We start from the raw sequence: 17,676 nt of genomic DNA, 5'->3' as shown, positions 1-17,676 counted from the left end.
TTCAGAAGCGTATAATAACGCTATCGGAGAACGTACGAATATTTTACTTTGGTAAGGAGTAGTTGGTGCTCGGAGGAAATAATACATGCGGCGAAATGGCTAGGCTAGCTGTTATGTGCTAACGTCAAATGAACAAGAACAAGAAAAGTCACCTAAATTGATGCTTTCTGAATTTCAGTATCCTATCTGATAGTAGTCAGTATATTCAGCGTTGTTTCGGTCCATATATCCGTGCTTATGGCAGCCTTGGTAAGTTTGAAACTTTCGCCACACTTTTATGCTAAAATCAACCAGCTAACGTTAATGTGTTGTTTTGCTAGCCAACGGTCGTTACAAATGTGCGCCTTTTAACGTTACATCGAGCAGTCGCCGATACTTTGTTGACTTAAATTAATCGTGATGAGCGTTTAACTAATCAGTGATTGTCACACTAGGACTTCAGGACCCACGTGGACCAGTCATGCAGATATTCAGAAGAATTTGTCAACATATATTATGACTGCATGGATAAGAAAAGGAGGGTAAGCGGTGAGATATGAGATATATCGGTATTGGCGCATCAGTGACAGGAAATTGCTTTCCAGAATTGATCAAGAGGTGACTAGCACTTTCGCAATTACACAGTTTGGTCACCAGAGAGCAGCTTTACTTTTCAACTGTAAAATGTCCCACTGAACACACACCAGATTGAAAGGATCCTTGTCCAATGGGGAAAAGAATCGGCTGAAATATATTTATTTTCCCCCTATTTTGTTGCCATTCAGTTACTATGGCAACAACTTTGGTCCACAAACTGTATATATTTCTGTATACACATAGACTGTATATATTACTGTATATACAGTCTATGCTCTGGTCCTTGTCAGCTACAAAGGAAACTATAACTTATACTTTAATAGTTAGCTTGTCAGCTAATATATTAACAAAATTAAAACTACCTTTAAACTACTTTGAAGATATATTACATAGATACTGCCCCTGTTTTACATGATTACATGCATTTAAAGCTGTCTCTAAAATGTTCTTTATGTAAAACAGAAATCGACTCTCATTCTATCAATGTACTTGTTCTCAGAGAAGTTTCTCTGATACTTTGTTTAAGATTTAATAGACTGACACCAATATTAGTGGACATGGTTTTGTTTCTGAATCAAAACACAGAATAACAATCTACTGATAATACTCTCAACCTATTTTCTGCAAGGCTAGAGTGCTTTAGATTACACCTAATATCTGTCTGTTTTGTGTTGAGCTGCAATATCTGTTTGCCTCTGTTTCCAAGATAACAGCAAAAAGGAAAGCTTAAGAGCTAATAATCGGGAACATAATACGTAATAAAAACAAATAAGGTGTATCATTTCTAGGTTTACATTTCCCTCCTACAAGTTTATTTTGTCTGTGTTAGTTGTTGTTTTATGTTCTTCTCTTTTGTCATGTTTGATATTGTTGTTTCATATTTGATTATTATTTGATTATCATTTTTAAATGTTATCAAATAAAATCTATATTTCTTTGTAGTATTGATATATATGAAATATGATTTTTTTTTTTTTAGATGTTGCATTAGCAAAAATTTTAGGAAATACAAAGGGACCCATTTAGAATGCTGTCATGTTTGAAAAAGGCTTTATTAATATTTGTATTGGCCACCAAAATCCATCTTGATCTGGCTGTGGAGCACACTATTTTCTGCTCTTGGTTGTTATTGTTGCTCCTCACGATCATTATTCACTGGCCCTTTTGTCTCAGAACTTGACCCGGCTCTACTTGGACAAAGCGACCTTGGTGTGGAATGGGAATGCGGTGTCAGGACAGGATGCTCTTGGCGAGTTTTTTGAGTCGCTGCCTTCGAGCGAGTTCCAAGTTCAAACATTCGATTGTCAGCCAGTTCACGGTTAGTGAGGGAATCTCATACTCAAGACATTTTCAAGTGCTATCACTCATTCTTAAATCTTTTTAAAGTAGAGAACTGTGCAAATGTGCATGCTTAATCAAATTAAAGTGGGAAAATATCAAGGCTAAGATTAAAATGTGATGTTCTTTGAGCGAAGGCCTGCTGATCCAGTATCAATCTACCCTTTCTCCATTCACAGAGCAGGCCACCCAAGGTCAGACTACTCTGCTTGTGGTGACTGGTGGGACGGTCAAGTTTGAAGGGAACAAACAGCGTTTCTTCAACCAGAACTTTCTTCTGACAGCTCAAGCTTCACCCAACAATGACCAGCCTGTTTGGAAGATTGCTAGTGACTGTTTCCGGTTTCAAGACTGGAATAGCTGAGGCTCTCCTCATTCCCCCTTTCCCCTCTAAAATGTGTGAACACTCAGCAGTGATAATTTAGATACCCTTTGTTTATTTCTGTTTTTGTAATATAATAAAAAAAAATGGCATACACAACTTAATACTAAAAAGATTTTATTCTTGAAGTATTGAACAAGGCATGTGATCATAATGATGGAGTAATAAATACAAATACGATCACCAAACAACCAACTGTAAAGTGACTGTCGATGTCTGCGTCCTTAAGGTTTTAATGATGAAAATCCATTAACACGACAACACTTTGAAAAATACATAGAAAACACTCCTTTAATATTAAAATGACTCCACTTCAAATGACCGTATGATAATCAAATTGTACATCAACCTGTTAACTGAGGTAAAATACGCACAGTATTACAGTTTGCCCATTCTGACTAGCTAAAGCATTTAAGCAGTTAATAATTAAGCACGGTTGCTCTTAAATAAATAAGGTGCCCACAAGAATTTGTTTCCTTCTTCACAAGCAGCCCATTTTTTGACAATTTCATATATTAAAACATTTGCTTATCTTCCTGAGTCATTTATGTTTACATATTTTGGTCTTACTGTCTGTATAAATTAACAAGCAGCATAAATAACATCAGTCAAAATAAAAAAAAAAGGTGTATAAGCAGACATGATCATGGGTAAGCTTAATTCTACAGACGGGTGACAATTAAAGGAAAAACGTGAATATGTGAGTTTAGAAACATGAATTCTATAACAGGTCCAGTGCATGGTATAATTTAGCAATTAGCATCCAATCATGATGGGAAAAGATCTTCGTGACTTTACAGGAGAGATCACTGTTAGGGATGGCAGGGGTTTCAACCACAAAGACTGCTCAACAGGCTGGTGTTTCTATAGGAACAGTCACTAAAGCCACATCTGTATTTAGATTTATGGGACATCAGTAAATGGGGGGGGGGGATTGTCTACGACAGCGCACACTTGATAACCGTTTTGCTCGTATGTTAGTGTGATCTGCGAGGAAAAACAGGAGATCGACTCCTCCTCAGTTGACGAAATGTCAGTGCAGGACGTGATCAGGACGTGATTCATCAACCAACTCAACAACTCGTCACAAAGTTGAATGCACTTTTGAGAGGTCAGTGGTGCTAAAACCATAGGCACTGGTCAAAAAAGTAAAATGGTCAGATGAGTCATCCTTCACCATATTTTCAACAAGTGGGTGGGTGCACCGAGAGAACTGTACAGGCCTGAGAAATTGACCCCCATAGTGAGGGGATCTGGTGGCTTTGTTATGCTGTGGGAGGCATTTTGCTGGCATGGTTTGGGACCACTTGTCTTTTTAGTGGGAAGGCTCACCACAAAGGGTCACCGTTTTTAAATGTAAACATACATCGAGGAAAATATGGAGAAGATGGGCACCAGCTGAACTAGCATCCTGTCTGACATTGCACAGATGTTGGAAAAGTAAAACTGGATGATCTATGTGCTACATCAGTTTCCAAAGATATTAGGAACTGCACTCAAACTTGGTTAAATCCTAAAGAGCTATATTCAACTGAGAGGCTAATTTTTCTGCCTATCTGAGGGAGCAGAGGTCTCTGGCAAGAGAAGGGGTATCCTTCACAGTGAAAAAGGGCCAGTATGACAGTGGGAATGTGAGGTTCTACGTAATTTAGAGGTGGCTGCAGAACGGCGCTGCCTCAACCCAACTGACATCCTAAAGAAGATTTTGTACCAATGTGTTAAACAGCACTCCCCATCACCATCATGAAAACACCAAATTAAGTGAATATCTTTCAGAGAACGGGATTCACCCCCCAATAGAGTTCCAGAGACTCTTCAAATTAAAACCAAGACAAATTGATGCTTTTCTAGCAGCCCGACACCTTACTACAACACCTTTTATGGGTTTTTCCTTAAGTTTTTCACCCGTCTGTAAACGATCAATGTCAGGGTATGTCTGGGTGGGGACACTTTTCTTCAAGTAAACATTAACATGGCAGTTTTAACCACTTCTGTAACAAAAGCGTAAACTATCTATCTAGATGCCACTTCTGCTTGACTACACAAGTACTGCAGACTGAAGGCACAGTAACATCAGTACTCCAACTTTACAAAAGAGCAATACAAGCCTCCGTGATGAATACGGTTGTTAATATTTTCAATGGAAGTAACATCAACCATTGGCAACATATGGAGGACAGTGGTACTTTCTTTCACAAACTAAGTGCCAGGAGATTTAAGTGGATGGCAGTTGAGTGCTATAATGGCATCAGACCCTTTTTATAGAATAAGAGTTGCCACTGGAGTGCATTTCTTTGACAATCAAAACCTCTATACACAAAATAGAAAGCAGCACACATGGATAAACAGCTACAGCTATCTACAGCGTCAACCTTTCTCTTCAAGACATTTTCATTTGGACGCCTGTGGTACACAAACAGCATAAAAATCCAACTGGGTACCAAGGAGATTATTTACAGATCAAGACAGTGGTGACAATGGAGAGACTTTTGGGTGAAATTTTGCCAAGTTATTTGCCCCCATACATTCTCTCTATATGGTGGAGATAGTGGTTCTTCAGCTCTTTCCTCTTCAGCTTGAACGCATCTGTGACAAGACCTGTCTCAGGGGTCCACGGCTCTGGACTCAAATGTACCTTCACTGGAATCTCAAACCGCTGGAGTTTAACTATAAGGATGAAAAGTGAGGAGGACAGGAGAACAGTGAAGCTCGCAGTAAAGTACAATGACTAGTGCTCTTTTCTTCTGAAATATTACAGCAAACAGAATATGCGAGGAGATAAGGACAGACGCAGCATGCATAAAAGTAACGTTAAGTGCGGTCATACCGCAGTATCATGGAAACACATGGGCATTACTTACTGTTAGCAGCAACCTCCTTGATCTCCTTCAGAACCTCTCTTTCCATGTCGGGGTGGGTGCAGATCTCCTCCCACGCCCCCTCTATGCCTCTCTGTTTGGCCAGTGCTGTCATCCTTTTCTGGTTGGGAACCACAAAGCTGATCACGTAGTTCTGGTCACTGAAAGGATGAGCAATAGAAACAAGATTGATGAAAGGCTGCAGAGAAAAATGTGCGCGGAAATGTGCTGCTGAAAATTTGCAGTTGAAACATTTAAAACTGTTGAAATTACCAGCTAAAATCACAGTTGGAATGGCATTCAATCCAATCCAAAACAGAGAAGTTGAAACAATGAGAAAGGAGGTGCTGAGAGAAGCTACATTTTTAATTTAAGTGCAAGCACCGGATGAAGTGTTAATTGTTAATTGAAAGCGCTGACTACAATTGAAGAACCAGTTAATGGTCTAACACTAGAAGGAACTGAAATGTCAGCTGAAGTGGAAGTCTCTACTTTTCAAGTGTATAAACTGAAAGAGGTCTGTCGAGGTGTCTGTTCCTGAAAGTCCTGAAAGCAGTTGTGTTAATAGAGAGTAAATTGTGTTTGAATAGTAGATTTTTTGTGCTTGTTGGAGGTGACCTGAAAAGTTCAAACATGTCAGTGCAAGTGATAGCATGGTATTATAAATGTTAGCTGAACATAAAAACATGAACGCAGTTGAGATGTTGGTTGATGTAGCAAATATATAGCAAAAGTGAAAAATTAAATAAGTAGGACTGTGACCTAAAGGTCAATGTATGAGTTGGGAAAGTTGCAAAACACACAACTGCTATTGCTGGAATATCTTGAGTAATTGTTAACATGAGAAGTCCAGGGTGGGACAGGGGTGATTATACAATATTAAAGGGTGGTTCCATTATTTTTTCCTTCTTTGAGGTTTTCATATCCCTCTGTACCTTTTCAGTAGTGTTCCTGATGTATTCGTTTCAGAAAACTTTGGTCTAAATATGTGTCAAATTGCTATTTTACCAACCCTTTTGAAAAACCTTTTTCTCACATGATGAAATTTAGGTTTCTACATGATGATGTTGCCACAGAAAAAAGGTGTGTCATTGATTTATTGAGTTTGGGGAAGCAAACAGGAGTCATAGTGTGGAAGCTAATCAATTTACTGCTGTGAATGCCGTGTTAGTGTGGTTCTGAAGGCCAAAAAGCAACAAAAAAACTTAACAATCAAGGCAGCGGTAGACCAGTGACTCCCAGTAAAACTCCCATTCTACAAGATAAAATAAGTTTTGGGTCAGTGGACTCTGGTGGCTTTGAAGAAGATAAAAAAAACGGCTTTAGTCAATCAGAAAAGGCTGTCAAATGACAAGGTGAAGCAGTGAAAATAATCTGAAATATTTCACTGCTGGCCCAATTTACAACCACCAGGCAGTAGTTTTACTTTGCAGTACTCCTGTCTGCTCCTCCACACTGGAGGTGTGCCAGTTTCCACTTACTGGAGTCAATACAGTGAGTCACTGACTTTTGATTTTTGTGGCAAATGTGGTTAAAGCAAGTATAGTGTAATAAATATTAGTTGAAATATACAGTACAAATGCAGTTTTATATTACATTGAATCTTGATGTGTCTTCAAATTGTTAAATAAAAATAAAATAGCATTATACTTTTTCCTCACTCTGGATGCTTACACTACTAGTATCAGTGAAGTGTGTGTGTGGGGGTTGAGGGAGGGGAGGGCATCAGCACTGTAACCTACGTCAGTGCTTTTTTGCTCACAGCTAAGTGTTTGTTTCCACTTGAAACACCCATAAAAGAACACAGATGGACCTGTCTTTTAAATATCATGTTTAAATGGGTTAGTAATTAGTTAGTTATGATACTGTGATGACCAAATTTGTTTTCCAAATATAGTGAAACGAGGCACACAAAACAAACACGAAACACTAACTAAACCTAAGAACTGGAAAACCCAAGTGTAAAACACATTACAGTATGGGTTTTTTGGTTGGTTTTTTTTTAGGTATGAAAAAAATCAGGTTAGTTTTTGTAGTTTATATTTATTGAATGAGTTCTACTAGGTCAAACTGAATATTTCTTTAGGTAGGAAAACTTTACATACCATATATAAGAATTCACAATATAAATGAAGTCCCCCACAGTATCATCATAGTTACACATGAACCCCAAACACTGATATATTTCTTGTTTTTTTTACATCTGCTATATGTAATAAATATTAAAGTTACATAGCATTTCATAAGTATTTTAATCCATACTTAAGCACACTCTAATGCAGGGTTTATTTTCTCCAACTACTACAGTAGGTATGAAAACAAGAACATAGCAAGACTAATATTTTATGCTTGTTTTGTGCATGTATTCATACATATGGATATGGAAGACAGGCAGTACACAAAAACTGTAACTGTATTTTTTCCAACACCTATCAAGGCAATTTACTCACCTGTTTGCGTAAGCACAAATGTTGTCTATGAGAGAGCAGTTTTTCAGAGCAGACTCCACTTTACCAAGAGACACATACTCCCCGGCCTGCAGCTTGACTAAGTCTTTCTTGCGGTCTAACAGAGAACAGAAAAAAAAAAAAATCTGTTTAAAACAGTGCTCTGTTATAGGGCACAAACAGTTTGCCTGTCAGAGGTTGCAGTCACACTGACTGCAGTTCAGAGCTATGAAATCAAGTATGAACGGGACTCCTTTTACAGACACCGTCAGATGACACCCTTGGGGCTGAGTAAAGAGTAACAAGTTGAAAAACAAATATACACACCCACTATCTGTAGACAGCCATCGGCGTAAATCTCTCCTACATCTCCGGTGCAGAACCATCTCTGATCGTTTTCATCCACAAAAAAGTCCTGAATGTTGCTTTCATGCCTGTAGTAACCCATGGTTACATTGGGGCCGCCAATTAGGATCTCCCCTCTTGGGTTTGGCTTGTCTTGGCTGGTGTAGCCACCTGAGAGAAAGTGAAAAATGAATTAGTTAAATAAATATAACAACTGTACATGGGCTTTGAGAGCTCAACACAATGCAAAGAGACAAAACACATGCAAATGAAGACGCACTTTCACCAACCTGGTTACCCATGGGTGTCATTAAGAAAACCAACTCGTTAAAATAACATGACTTACATATTATACAGATTGTAGATATATAACTAACAAATAACTATGATAAATAGTAAATCAGTTAACTATAAGGTAATGTTAGGTAAGCTCCAACTGAAGGATACTAATAAGTTTGAACTGGCAGTCTAATAATGAGCAACAGGCTGACGCTAGGTTAAGTGCAGATCTGCAATAAGATCTCAGCCATCAGATTACAATGTCATAGTAAGAGAAAAAAATACATTTTAGGTAATTTTCCACCGCTTCTGGCAGATGGCAGACCTTAACAACTTCATAAGCCAAAAACCATGGCAACAACAAGCTATCCCAGCCTTGTCTATCACTTTTTCATGTCCCCTGCCATCAGTTTCTGTTGTGTTTTGAGCTTCTTGCAGTGCTTTTCCTAAAGTATATGCTACACGTGTCATCAAATTTATGGTTTAGCACTGTCAAGTTGCTTAAGAGGTCTCTTCATTTGCTTGTGTTGTGTTTATTTGCACTCTGTTGAACTCTCAGAGCCACAGTATAATTATACTGAAATATAAACATACTTCTCACATCGCGCTGCAAGTGCAGCATCGTACAAACAGGTTTTACAACTTACCTTCAGCCCAGTCTCTGAGTCTGACCTCACAGCAAATAAGAGGAGCCCCTACACGACCGGTACTGATGTCCACAACTGTATAATAAGACACAACATCTTAATAAGATGAATACTCATTCTCTTGTCTTTACACTCCCTTACTGCTCAAAGCTTTAAACCTCATCTCACCCTCTGTGATGGTGCCGGCTCCACAGGTTTCAGTGAGGCCATAGCCCTGACCCACCGGACAGCAGAAACATACATTCATGAATCTCTGAGTGGCCGAGGACAGGGGGGCTCCTCCAGACAACATCATCCTCACCCGTCCTCCCAGGAGTTTCTTCACTTTCCGGAATAACAGGCTGCAGACAGATTGCGTATGAAATTTTACTTGAAAATCACAACTCTATTGCTAAAGGGCAATGATGGAGACACGTTGGTTTCTTACGCATTGCAGAGTGGTGCGTCATAGCCCCTCTTGATCTGCTCCAGTTTATATTTGTAGCCCAGTGTAAACAGCGTCTTCTGAATAAAGCTCATTTCCTGCACTTTACTCATAACATTCCTGTTGATGCGATCCATAATTTCCTTTTAAGGAGGTGGGAAAAAAAGGATTAATTTATACATTTGATGATAAATAGGTTCCTAAAAGAATTCGTAAGGAGGAAAACCTGAGGAGGTAGAGCAGAGTAGTGAGTGATGGACAGTGGAAAGAATATGAGGCAAGAGTCTTACTGGCACAGCTGCCATAAGGGTGGGTCTGAGCACAGAGGAGTCTCCTTTACTTCCTTTCTTTATCTTGGTGGACTAAAAGGGAAAAGAAAAAAAGCATTGATTGCATTAGATTGACACAATGATTAAGCCAATGGCAAAAATGTGGACAAGTAACCACACCCATGTTTGTCATGAAGAAATTCAGCATGACACAAACAACACAACCTGGTGTTGGTGCTGGTTATTACCTGGTCTGACAGTGTTTGTGGGGACGAGTAGCCGATCCGACAGCCATATGTGACACAGGAGATTTCAGCTGTCATTTCCAGAACATGAGCCAGGGGCAGATAGGCAATGTAAGTATCATTAGGCCTGCCAAAACACATGGAGAGAAAGTGAAGGTTAGAGTCAGCAGCTACTACATGTTTTTCTGTTTCCCTTTCCAGTTATCACACTGAGCATCTGAGTGTGGTTAGGAGTTTGTGAATATAAAAAGCACAGTCTAACTGGTGAGTGATGGTTATTCTGCAGCTGGGACCAAGCACAAATTTAGGGGGAAAATTGTAGTTATCTTGATAATTTATCATAGCCAGTGTTTCAGCTGGAATAGATAAAGAATGCTGAGTTACTCGGCGAGAGCTGTGAAGTCGGGGTAATCTGAACCCCGGCTTTGAGAATGGCGAAAGAAAACCTGCTGTGCAAACTTAAATCATACATACACTATACCAAAAACTCACCCGAGTCCAGGGATGCGTTCACACTGGCCTGTCATTCCTGCAATTAGATTTCTGTGGACAATCATAACGCCTTTGGGTCTGCCCGTGGAGCCACTGGTGTACATCACCACAGCTAGATCAGAGGGCTGGGGCTTCACAATGGGCCGTTCCACTGCAAGACAAACAAACAGCTATTGTCTTATGCAGTATTAGTGAGGCTTTTCACCCCCAGAATTTGACAAAGAGGCACAAGCAAGGTGGGTCAGACGAATACACACTATTCTCAGGCAGCGCGCCCAGCTCTCGTACGGCCTGCATGCTGTGGGTGGACAGTCCTGCTGGGTAGCCTTCTGTGTGCACTTTTTTCTGGTCCACGTAGATCACATGCTTTAGTTTGGGGATCTGTGGAAGCACATTCTGGACGGAGAGAGAGGATGCTGTCAAAACAGGATGCCTTATCGCATGATTTCCTTTTATAAATAAGAATGATATCCAGCTCCACATTTGCTGACCTAATATTTATAATGTGCGGGGACTTGACATACTAAATAGAACATGTTATCATTAGGGTTGCAGCAATACACCAGTTTTAAGGTATTCTGTCATATCAAAGTTTATGGTTATCACACTGTGTATGTTTGCTTATCTACAATACTGAAAAAAAATGCAACCGGCTGGAGAATCACTCCTGCATTTTAGTTATTTTAAAAAGGAGACTTTTTACATTCCATTAAAAAATTATTTCAAGTTTTTTAATAAAACATTTTGGTTGAATTAAAATTCAACCAAATCTAATCATTCTGTTTCTAATTCTTTAAGGGTAATTCTGACTGCTAATAATAAAAATAATAATGCCATAATACAGTGAAACCAACGCATTTTCTGAGACGGTTATCGTACTGTGAAAATCTCATACCATTGCCACCCTAGTTATCATATTTACAGAAATGGTTTCACAACTCATCACATCCTTTAATTTATTTTTCTTTGGTCTAATTTGAATTTATATTCTGGGGAAATGCAAAGACCTAAAACAAAGCCACGGAGCCAATGTTACAAAAAAAAAAAAGTTTTTTGTTTTTCTGACGTTTCTCACACTTACACTCCACATTCTTTTGTACTAGATTGAAAAACAGCTTAAAAAGCACAATGTGCTGAAAAGAACTTCCACAATGAATCGGATATGTCTTTACTGGAGCTTCTTGGAGATTGTTTTAAACTTAGTTTAAAAAATGACTAATAAATCTACCTTCTATCTTCTACATACATCAACAACTTGTTTCATGACCATAGCTTGAAGTTTGGTTCCCTGAAATCAGAGGGAGCGCTTCTGATGTGTGCTGTAATGGATTTACTTACTTTCAATTTATTCTCAAGCAGTTCCACACTGGTAACCAGATGGGTAACTCCAGTTTCGTTCAGTCCGAATGCAATTGCGTCCTCTCCCAGTGTAGCATAGAATGTCACCACTGTAATAAATACAGAATGCCCAGTGAGGAAAAACATGTAAACAAAAGTTATGTTATCACACCCTGTGCTTGCATGATAGTACACGTACTGCAAAATACTTACACGGGAAGTTGTGCTTGAAGCATGCCTGAGCAGCAATCATCCACTCTGCTCTGGTTTCACAGAAGATAGCAATCATGCTTTTGGGCTGCTGCCCCAGAGCTGCCAGTCCACTGCCAAACTCACTAACTGCAGCGTCTACTTCATTGTAGGAGAGCCATCTATAGTCCCCCAGGATCAGCTGGTAGGGGAAAGAGTCAGTTCAGCAGCAGAAATCTTTGTCCTCACAAGCATCTCTCACCCCACAAAATTAAATAAACAGTACCGTGCAGAAGTCTTAGGCCACCTTAAACTTGGAAATTTTAGCGAGGTCATAATGATTATACAAATTTATTTCTCAGTAGTCTCTTTAACAAAACGCAATCAGAAGTTCACAACATACGGGAAATTTGTAAACAGTATTTAAAAAAAAAGAAAAAAGTAAAACTTCAGCAGGATTTTTGTTTTTAAAGATTCTTTTTTTATTGCCTTTAATTGACAGGACAGTGCGAGCAAGAAACTGATTGTTTGAGCTACCTTTTGTACCATGTTTCACACTAACTATTGGCTTCAGTCTGAAGAAGCTATTTTGTTCTGATTTGTTTTGGGGGTTTAATACTTTGTACTTTATGTTCTCTGTATTCTTTGTTTGTATCTTCATAAAGAGACTGAGGAAAAAAATAGTCTACACATATCCTTATTACAACTTGGCTAACACAACAGGTCTATGGTGGCCCAAGTCTTTAGCACAATACTGTATAATAATGGGTATCCTTACCTTTTTAAATACTTTACCACTGGGTTGAACCTCGTTCTCTTCACTCAGTACATCTCTGGTGCCGAGACAATGTTGTTGTCCAAAACGCTGCACAGCGAACTCAAATAGCTTATCCAACGTGTCCTTACCGGGGAAGTCCTCCCTGGCCAGGGAATCAAAATGGTCCACAGAGCGGTACGGTCCCTCAGCATTGCCTGAAGTGGACCGGGCCTTTATCCGGTTGGACAGAGCTTTTCTTTCCCCGGCACCCGTGATGTAGTACCAGGGGAGGAAGGACAGGATGGAGTACAGCCATATCAGGAGGTGGATTGGAAATAGTAGGATAGATTGGAGGACCGAGTCTGATTGGAGAACCATACTGTTCTCTGAAAGAGTTTGTTTGAAAAGGAACTGAGCAGCAGAGGTGGTCAGACTAGTTCTGAATCGTGTGCCGGTCCCAAAGATTTTAGATGTGTATCACACAGGAAGCCTCAAAAAGAGAAAGGAATCTCACAACTGTAGTTTGAAAGCCTTACACCTAAAGTCAAAATAAAACAGAAAATATAATCAGAAAAAAGTGCATTTATCAAGCACAGAAGAAATACCATTTCTACAAGCATTTTTACACGTAAAACGTCAGCGCAAAATACATCAGGATTTATTTTTTACCCTTAAATGTCAGTCATGTACCAATCTGTAAGAGGAAGTTGATGAGTCAACTAAGAAGGTCTAGTGGCACACTTCTCATAAAAAAACAGAACCCTGACAAAGCAAGGGTTTGTAAATCAAAGACGTCGGCTACATACTTAAGGCTATATATCATCTGTATCTGAAAGACACAAAAGCCAATCCCTTGATAACCTCCTTTTACATCCAGGATGACTACGCAACGCTGGCTAGGAACAACACACATTCCGTACTTACTCACCTCCTTCTTGCTCTACACCAGACAGCCTCTGTTTGTCTGTCAGCTTTCACTGCTCAATTATATGTGGGACCTCCTCAGAGGGTGTGTTTCAACCGTGCAAGTTGCCTCCCCTGTAGTGTTTGCCCATCAACAATGAAGGGTAGGTTGTGTGCACTATGCTGAAGAGCACTGAGCTGCGGACGACCAATGACAACACTCTTAAAGCTCACCCCACTCAGTGGTCAGCGAAAGGCCACTCAAGGACAAGCTCAGCCTGCTAATAACCTCACAGTGAAGGGTAGGTGAAGGAGTTAAACCTGACCACACTAGATGTTCCACTTTTAACTAGTTTTCAGCATCTGAGGGATGGAGGAGAGATGGAGGAGAAATTGAGGAGTTCAAAGTGATGACACTAAAAGTTGGCTTTTAGTTTTCAGCACATGAGTTAATAACCTCCAGTGTCAGAGCCAGCTGAGGTCAAGTAAAGGAATGAAACCACACACTGTGTAATTGTAGCCTACAGCTGTCATGTGGGACCTCTTTTCATGTCACAAAACAGAGACGGAAGATGTGACGTCCACAATATTATACAACAAAAAGCTTCTTATATGATCCAACAGAAAGCGTCTCATACACATACAATATGACTATCTATATACTCAGCTACCTTATCTAATTCATGGTGCAATATATTGATGTGCCCATCCCTCTCTGTCCTTACGCACACTGTGATTCACAATTCTGTGACTCATAGCTCTAACTTACGTCACATATGTCTCCATATATACAGAAAAAATCTGGCTGAACTCCAGAAGATAAATACAGATTGTGAACCTTGCAAACAGAGCTTTAGCTTTGGTTTTTGCAGTGTGGTGCATTACAAGTCACTGAAACAAGCAGTAGTAACCCCGAAAACATTCCTGTGTAAGGACAGCCTAAAAACAGACACTCCCTTTCATGAAAAACAGCTGTCAAATGAAGACTAGTTGTACCACTATCTGTTATCTGTTTGTGCTTGAATTGCATATGCAAAATAATTCATTTGCAAGGCAAACAAAAACACATTAACAGTATTTGTGGAGAAAAAAACTTGCAAAATAAATGTACTATATGTCTGGATTTCTCCAGGTGTAACGTATCTGGCACACGTGGGTCTTAACCCTTCAACACCTGAGGAAATTGGCCTGATTTCTGTCAAATGCATGAGAGGAAGAAGGCATGAAGCAACTTTTAAAAAATGACCAAAACCTTAGCAGGAGTGTTTTATTTTGTAAAATAACTAATATATAATTATTCAATTTATAAATTAAGATATCTGGAAAATTTTCCCCTAGTTTTTTGATAATATCATTTATTCACCCCAACTACTTTTAGATGATTTCCTTATCACCTTGTAAGTGTTTTTTTTTTCTTTTCAGGTTGTTCATCGCCTTTATTCTTTTTCAAAAAAAGTTAAACAAAGTTTCTTATATTTCACAGGTTTAGACGCTTATAAAAGGCGTCTGGGAAACTAATGACGTTCCAGGTGTTAACGGGTTAATGATAATCACGTGTGATAAACCCAATCCGGTCTGTCAGACTTGGAAAACCCAAAAATTCCACTCACTCATCGCATATGAATGAGTGATTTCCATGGCAACACAAAGTAGCCATTTTGGATGGGTATCGCTAATGTAACCCATATTAATTATTACGATTTTAGAGCGCGAGACGCCCAAAGTCAGCGTGGGGTTGTTTCTATTTAAAAGCATCACGTTCAAAAATGTCTAATACGACACAAAAGCTTTATGTAAGTTAAATCCGCAAGAAAATAATTTATCGACGGTGGCTTCCTTCTAAATAAGATGCTCCGCGAGGCTAATTCGGCCTCCATGTATGTTATTTGACGGTTATCTGACAAAGGCCGGGGAGCGCGGAGGAAGGCGGGATGATGACAAAAGCCGCCGCACGCTGCTGGTGCGGCTCCTATCATTGAGCAACCAGCGGAAAGTGTGATTAACGTCAGCTACTGAGGATGTAGCTAAAACCAATTCAACATTGCCCACACAAATTAACCCTAACACAAATCTACAAACGGATAAAGGCCGTAATGAGATTACGGTGGCCAGCTAGAGAGTGATACCCTGCTTATCTGGAACACGCTCGAGGCATTCTTACCTTCAGCGGCGGAAAACACAGCCAGTCGTGTCTCTCTTCCCAGAAATGACCTAGAGTTACCTCTTCCGAGGACCTAGAAACCCGGAACTACTACGTCATCTGATTCCATATTTCTGGACCAATGAGAAGCCGGTGTGGATTTGCCCTCTTGTTTCCCCCGTTTCGTTCTCGAGAGGAAAAAACATGTATCACAGGGAAAACATTTTACAAATGGATCCGCGTATGGTTCGTCCTCTGATTATTCCGTTTCAAAATCCAACGAACAAATTAACAGCGCGGTTATTTTATTTTTCTGTTTTAAAACCAAAAACGTAAAGATTATAAAATAAAAACAGAATAATAATCAGCGTTATTCTATTTTAAAATAAAATGAGAAAACGGGGAAAGTATGTCGAGTTAGTCCGTGTATGGTTCGTTTTCTTTGATTGTCTGTTCAGGTAATTCAATATTTTACTTAGATGTGTTTGTGTTTGTGTGGGGGTTGTTCAAAGACTGTACACAGCAGATGGCTGCCCCTGAGGATAAACATTTTATACATTTTAGGCATATAGTGCTCTTAAGTAGCGCCTCCAGCCACGTTTCAAATGAAAAAAAGTACCTCGTGTCTCATGTTTTTTCTGTTTGCTCTAAATACAATAAAATAAAGTTACATAGTAAAATTTTCGTTTCATTTACATGTGCTCCTTTTCTTTTATGTAAACAAACTCCAAATCTGAATGTTTTCCATTTCAAAAGTGTCATCTACCTGGCAGGGGTGATACATTGGGGGATTCGCCTGGGGGTCCAGGGGATCCTTCCCATAGAATTTATTTTAAGCCCTGTTTAAATGCTTTTTAAAATGCCCTCTGGCGCCTTATTTACCCTTAAACACTGTGTTTTTTGTTAAAGACAATATCAGCAATTGCTCGTGATTAGTTTCGAGTCCAGAATACTTTACAAATTATAATTCAAGTTGAAAAAGGTATTTGAAAAGTGGTGGAATGTAAGTACATGCATTTATTCAAGTACAAGTAGGCTATGATTGGAATGACAGATATATATACATACATATACATACACACACAAATATATGTGTGTGTGTGTGTGTGTGTATATATATATATATATATATATATATATATACATATATATATATATATATATATATATATATATATATATATATATATATATATATATATACATACATACAATTCCACTGCTACTGAACAAACAGATATCTCGTCCAGAAATCCTCATTGTGTGTGCACTGGAGGTTTCAAGTCTCTCCATCACATTTGTGTATGTGCATAAGGTCACTGAATGAAATAAGACAAATGTATTTTAAATTTAGCAAATGCAGGTAGGCCCAGGTAGGTGGTTAGCAGTGTTGCCTCACAGCGAGAGGGTCCCTGGTTCGAATCCCAGTTGGAACGGGGATGCAGCTCAGGTTATTTGGTGACTCTAAATTGCCCTTAGGTGTGACTGTGTATGGTGCGTGTAAGGTTGTCTGTCTATATGTGTCGGCCCTGCGATGGTCTGGCGAACTGTCCAGGGTGTACCCCGCCTTCCGCCCAATGACAGCTGGACAAGCAGTTACAGAAAATGACTGACTGACTGTTAATCAAAAGAAAACCTGTTGTCCTCAAATGAGAGAAGTTACGGTAAAACTTTACTTTATCCCGAGGGAATTGCTCTCTGTCAGTTACAATGTAAAGTTATAATAGTACAAATATTAGTCGTGCAAATAAATAAAGTGAATATAGCCACAAGCGGCAAACTCAGGTTTGCCTATTGATTTTATTTTTAAGAAAGATAATATTTATCAAAAGAAAACCTGTTGTCCTCAAATGAGAGAAGTTAAGGTAAAACTTGACTTTATCCTGAGGGAATTGCTCTCTGTCAGTTACAATGTAAAGTAATAATAGTATAAATATTTGTGGTGCAAATATAAACGTGAATATAGCCACAAGCGGCAAACGCAGGTATGCCTATTGATTTTATTTTTAAGAAAGATAATATTTATCAAAAGAACCTGTTGTCTCCA

At 39.1% G+C, this 17,676-nt stretch overlaps 2 protein-coding genes across 3 annotated transcripts; one reads left to right on the top strand and one right to left on the bottom strand.

Annotated features, from left to right (window-relative positions):
• Window positions 1-57: 57 nt before the first annotated feature.
• On the top strand, window positions 58-2,487 carry nxt2 (nuclear transport factor 2-like export factor 2). The gene is made up of 4 exons (XM_042493637.2): window positions 58-249; window positions 435-521; window positions 1,750-1,894; window positions 2,094-2,487. The coding sequence occupies exons 1-4, from the start codon at window positions 238-240 to the stop codon at window positions 2,276-2,278; spliced, it is 429 nt and encodes a 142-aa protein (XP_042349571.1). The 5' UTR covers window positions 58-237; the 3' UTR covers window positions 2,279-2,487.
• Window positions 2,397-15,783, bottom strand: acsl4a (acyl-CoA synthetase long chain family member 4a). 2 transcript variants are annotated; one of them, XM_042493636.2, is made up of 15 exons: window positions 15,651-15,783; window positions 12,608-13,124; window positions 11,854-12,031; window positions 11,641-11,750; window positions 10,560-10,698; window positions 10,303-10,453; window positions 9,814-9,937; window positions 9,587-9,658; window positions 9,300-9,439; window positions 9,041-9,213; window positions 8,873-8,947; window positions 7,929-8,117; window positions 7,605-7,719; window positions 5,158-5,315; window positions 2,397-4,963 (listed from the first exon to the last, which is right to left on the bottom strand). In XM_042493636.2, the coding sequence occupies exons 2-15, from the start codon at window positions 12,962-12,964 to the stop codon at window positions 4,806-4,808; spliced, it is 2,139 nt and encodes a 712-aa protein (XP_042349570.1). In that variant the 5' UTR covers window positions 12,965-13,124; window positions 15,651-15,783; the 3' UTR covers window positions 2,397-4,805. The 2 variants fall into 2 exon arrangements, with proteins under 2 accessions (XP_042349570.1, XP_042349569.1); XM_042493635.2 differs by lacking the exon at window positions 15,651-15,783 and adding an exon at window positions 13,515-13,669.
• Between the last annotated feature and the right edge of the window lie 1,893 nt (window positions 15,784-17,676).

Source organism: Plectropomus leopardus, chromosome 8 (genome assembly GCF_026936395.1).
Source record: "Plectropomus leopardus strain MGB_pleo_1.0 chromosome 8, ASM2693639v1, whole genome shotgun sequence".
In the NCBI taxonomy this organism is placed as follows: Eukaryota; Metazoa; Chordata; class Actinopteri; order Perciformes; family Serranidae; genus Plectropomus; species Plectropomus leopardus.
This window is presented reverse-complemented; position numbering and strand designations above follow the sequence as displayed.

What these genes read in the sequence shown, in the direction of transcription:
- nxt2 (XM_042493637.2), top strand. An exon ending in GCATGGATAAGAAAAGGAGG is followed by an intron (nt 522 to 1,749) that starts GTAAGCGGTGAG and finishes CTTTTGTCTCAG; the next exon opens with AACTTGACCCGGCTCTACTT. An exon ending in CGATTGTCAGCCAGTTCACG is followed by an intron (nt 1,895 to 2,093) that starts GTTAGTGAGGGA and finishes CTCCATTCACAG; the next exon opens with AGCAGGCCACCCAAGGTCAG.
- acsl4a (XM_042493636.2), bottom strand. Translation starts at nt 12,964, where the DNA reads ATGGTTCTCCAATCAGACTCGGTCCTCCAATCTATCCTACTATTTCCA. An exon ending in GAACGCATCCCTGGACTCGG is followed by an intron (nt 9,938 to 10,302) that starts GTGAGTTTTTGG and finishes GTGTTTTGGCAG; the next exon opens with GCCTAATGATACTTACATTG. An exon ending in CAAGGAGGTTGCTGCTAACA is followed by an intron (nt 4,964 to 5,157) that starts GTAAGTAATGCC and finishes TCATCCTTATAG; the next exon opens with TTAAACTCCAGCGGTTTGAG.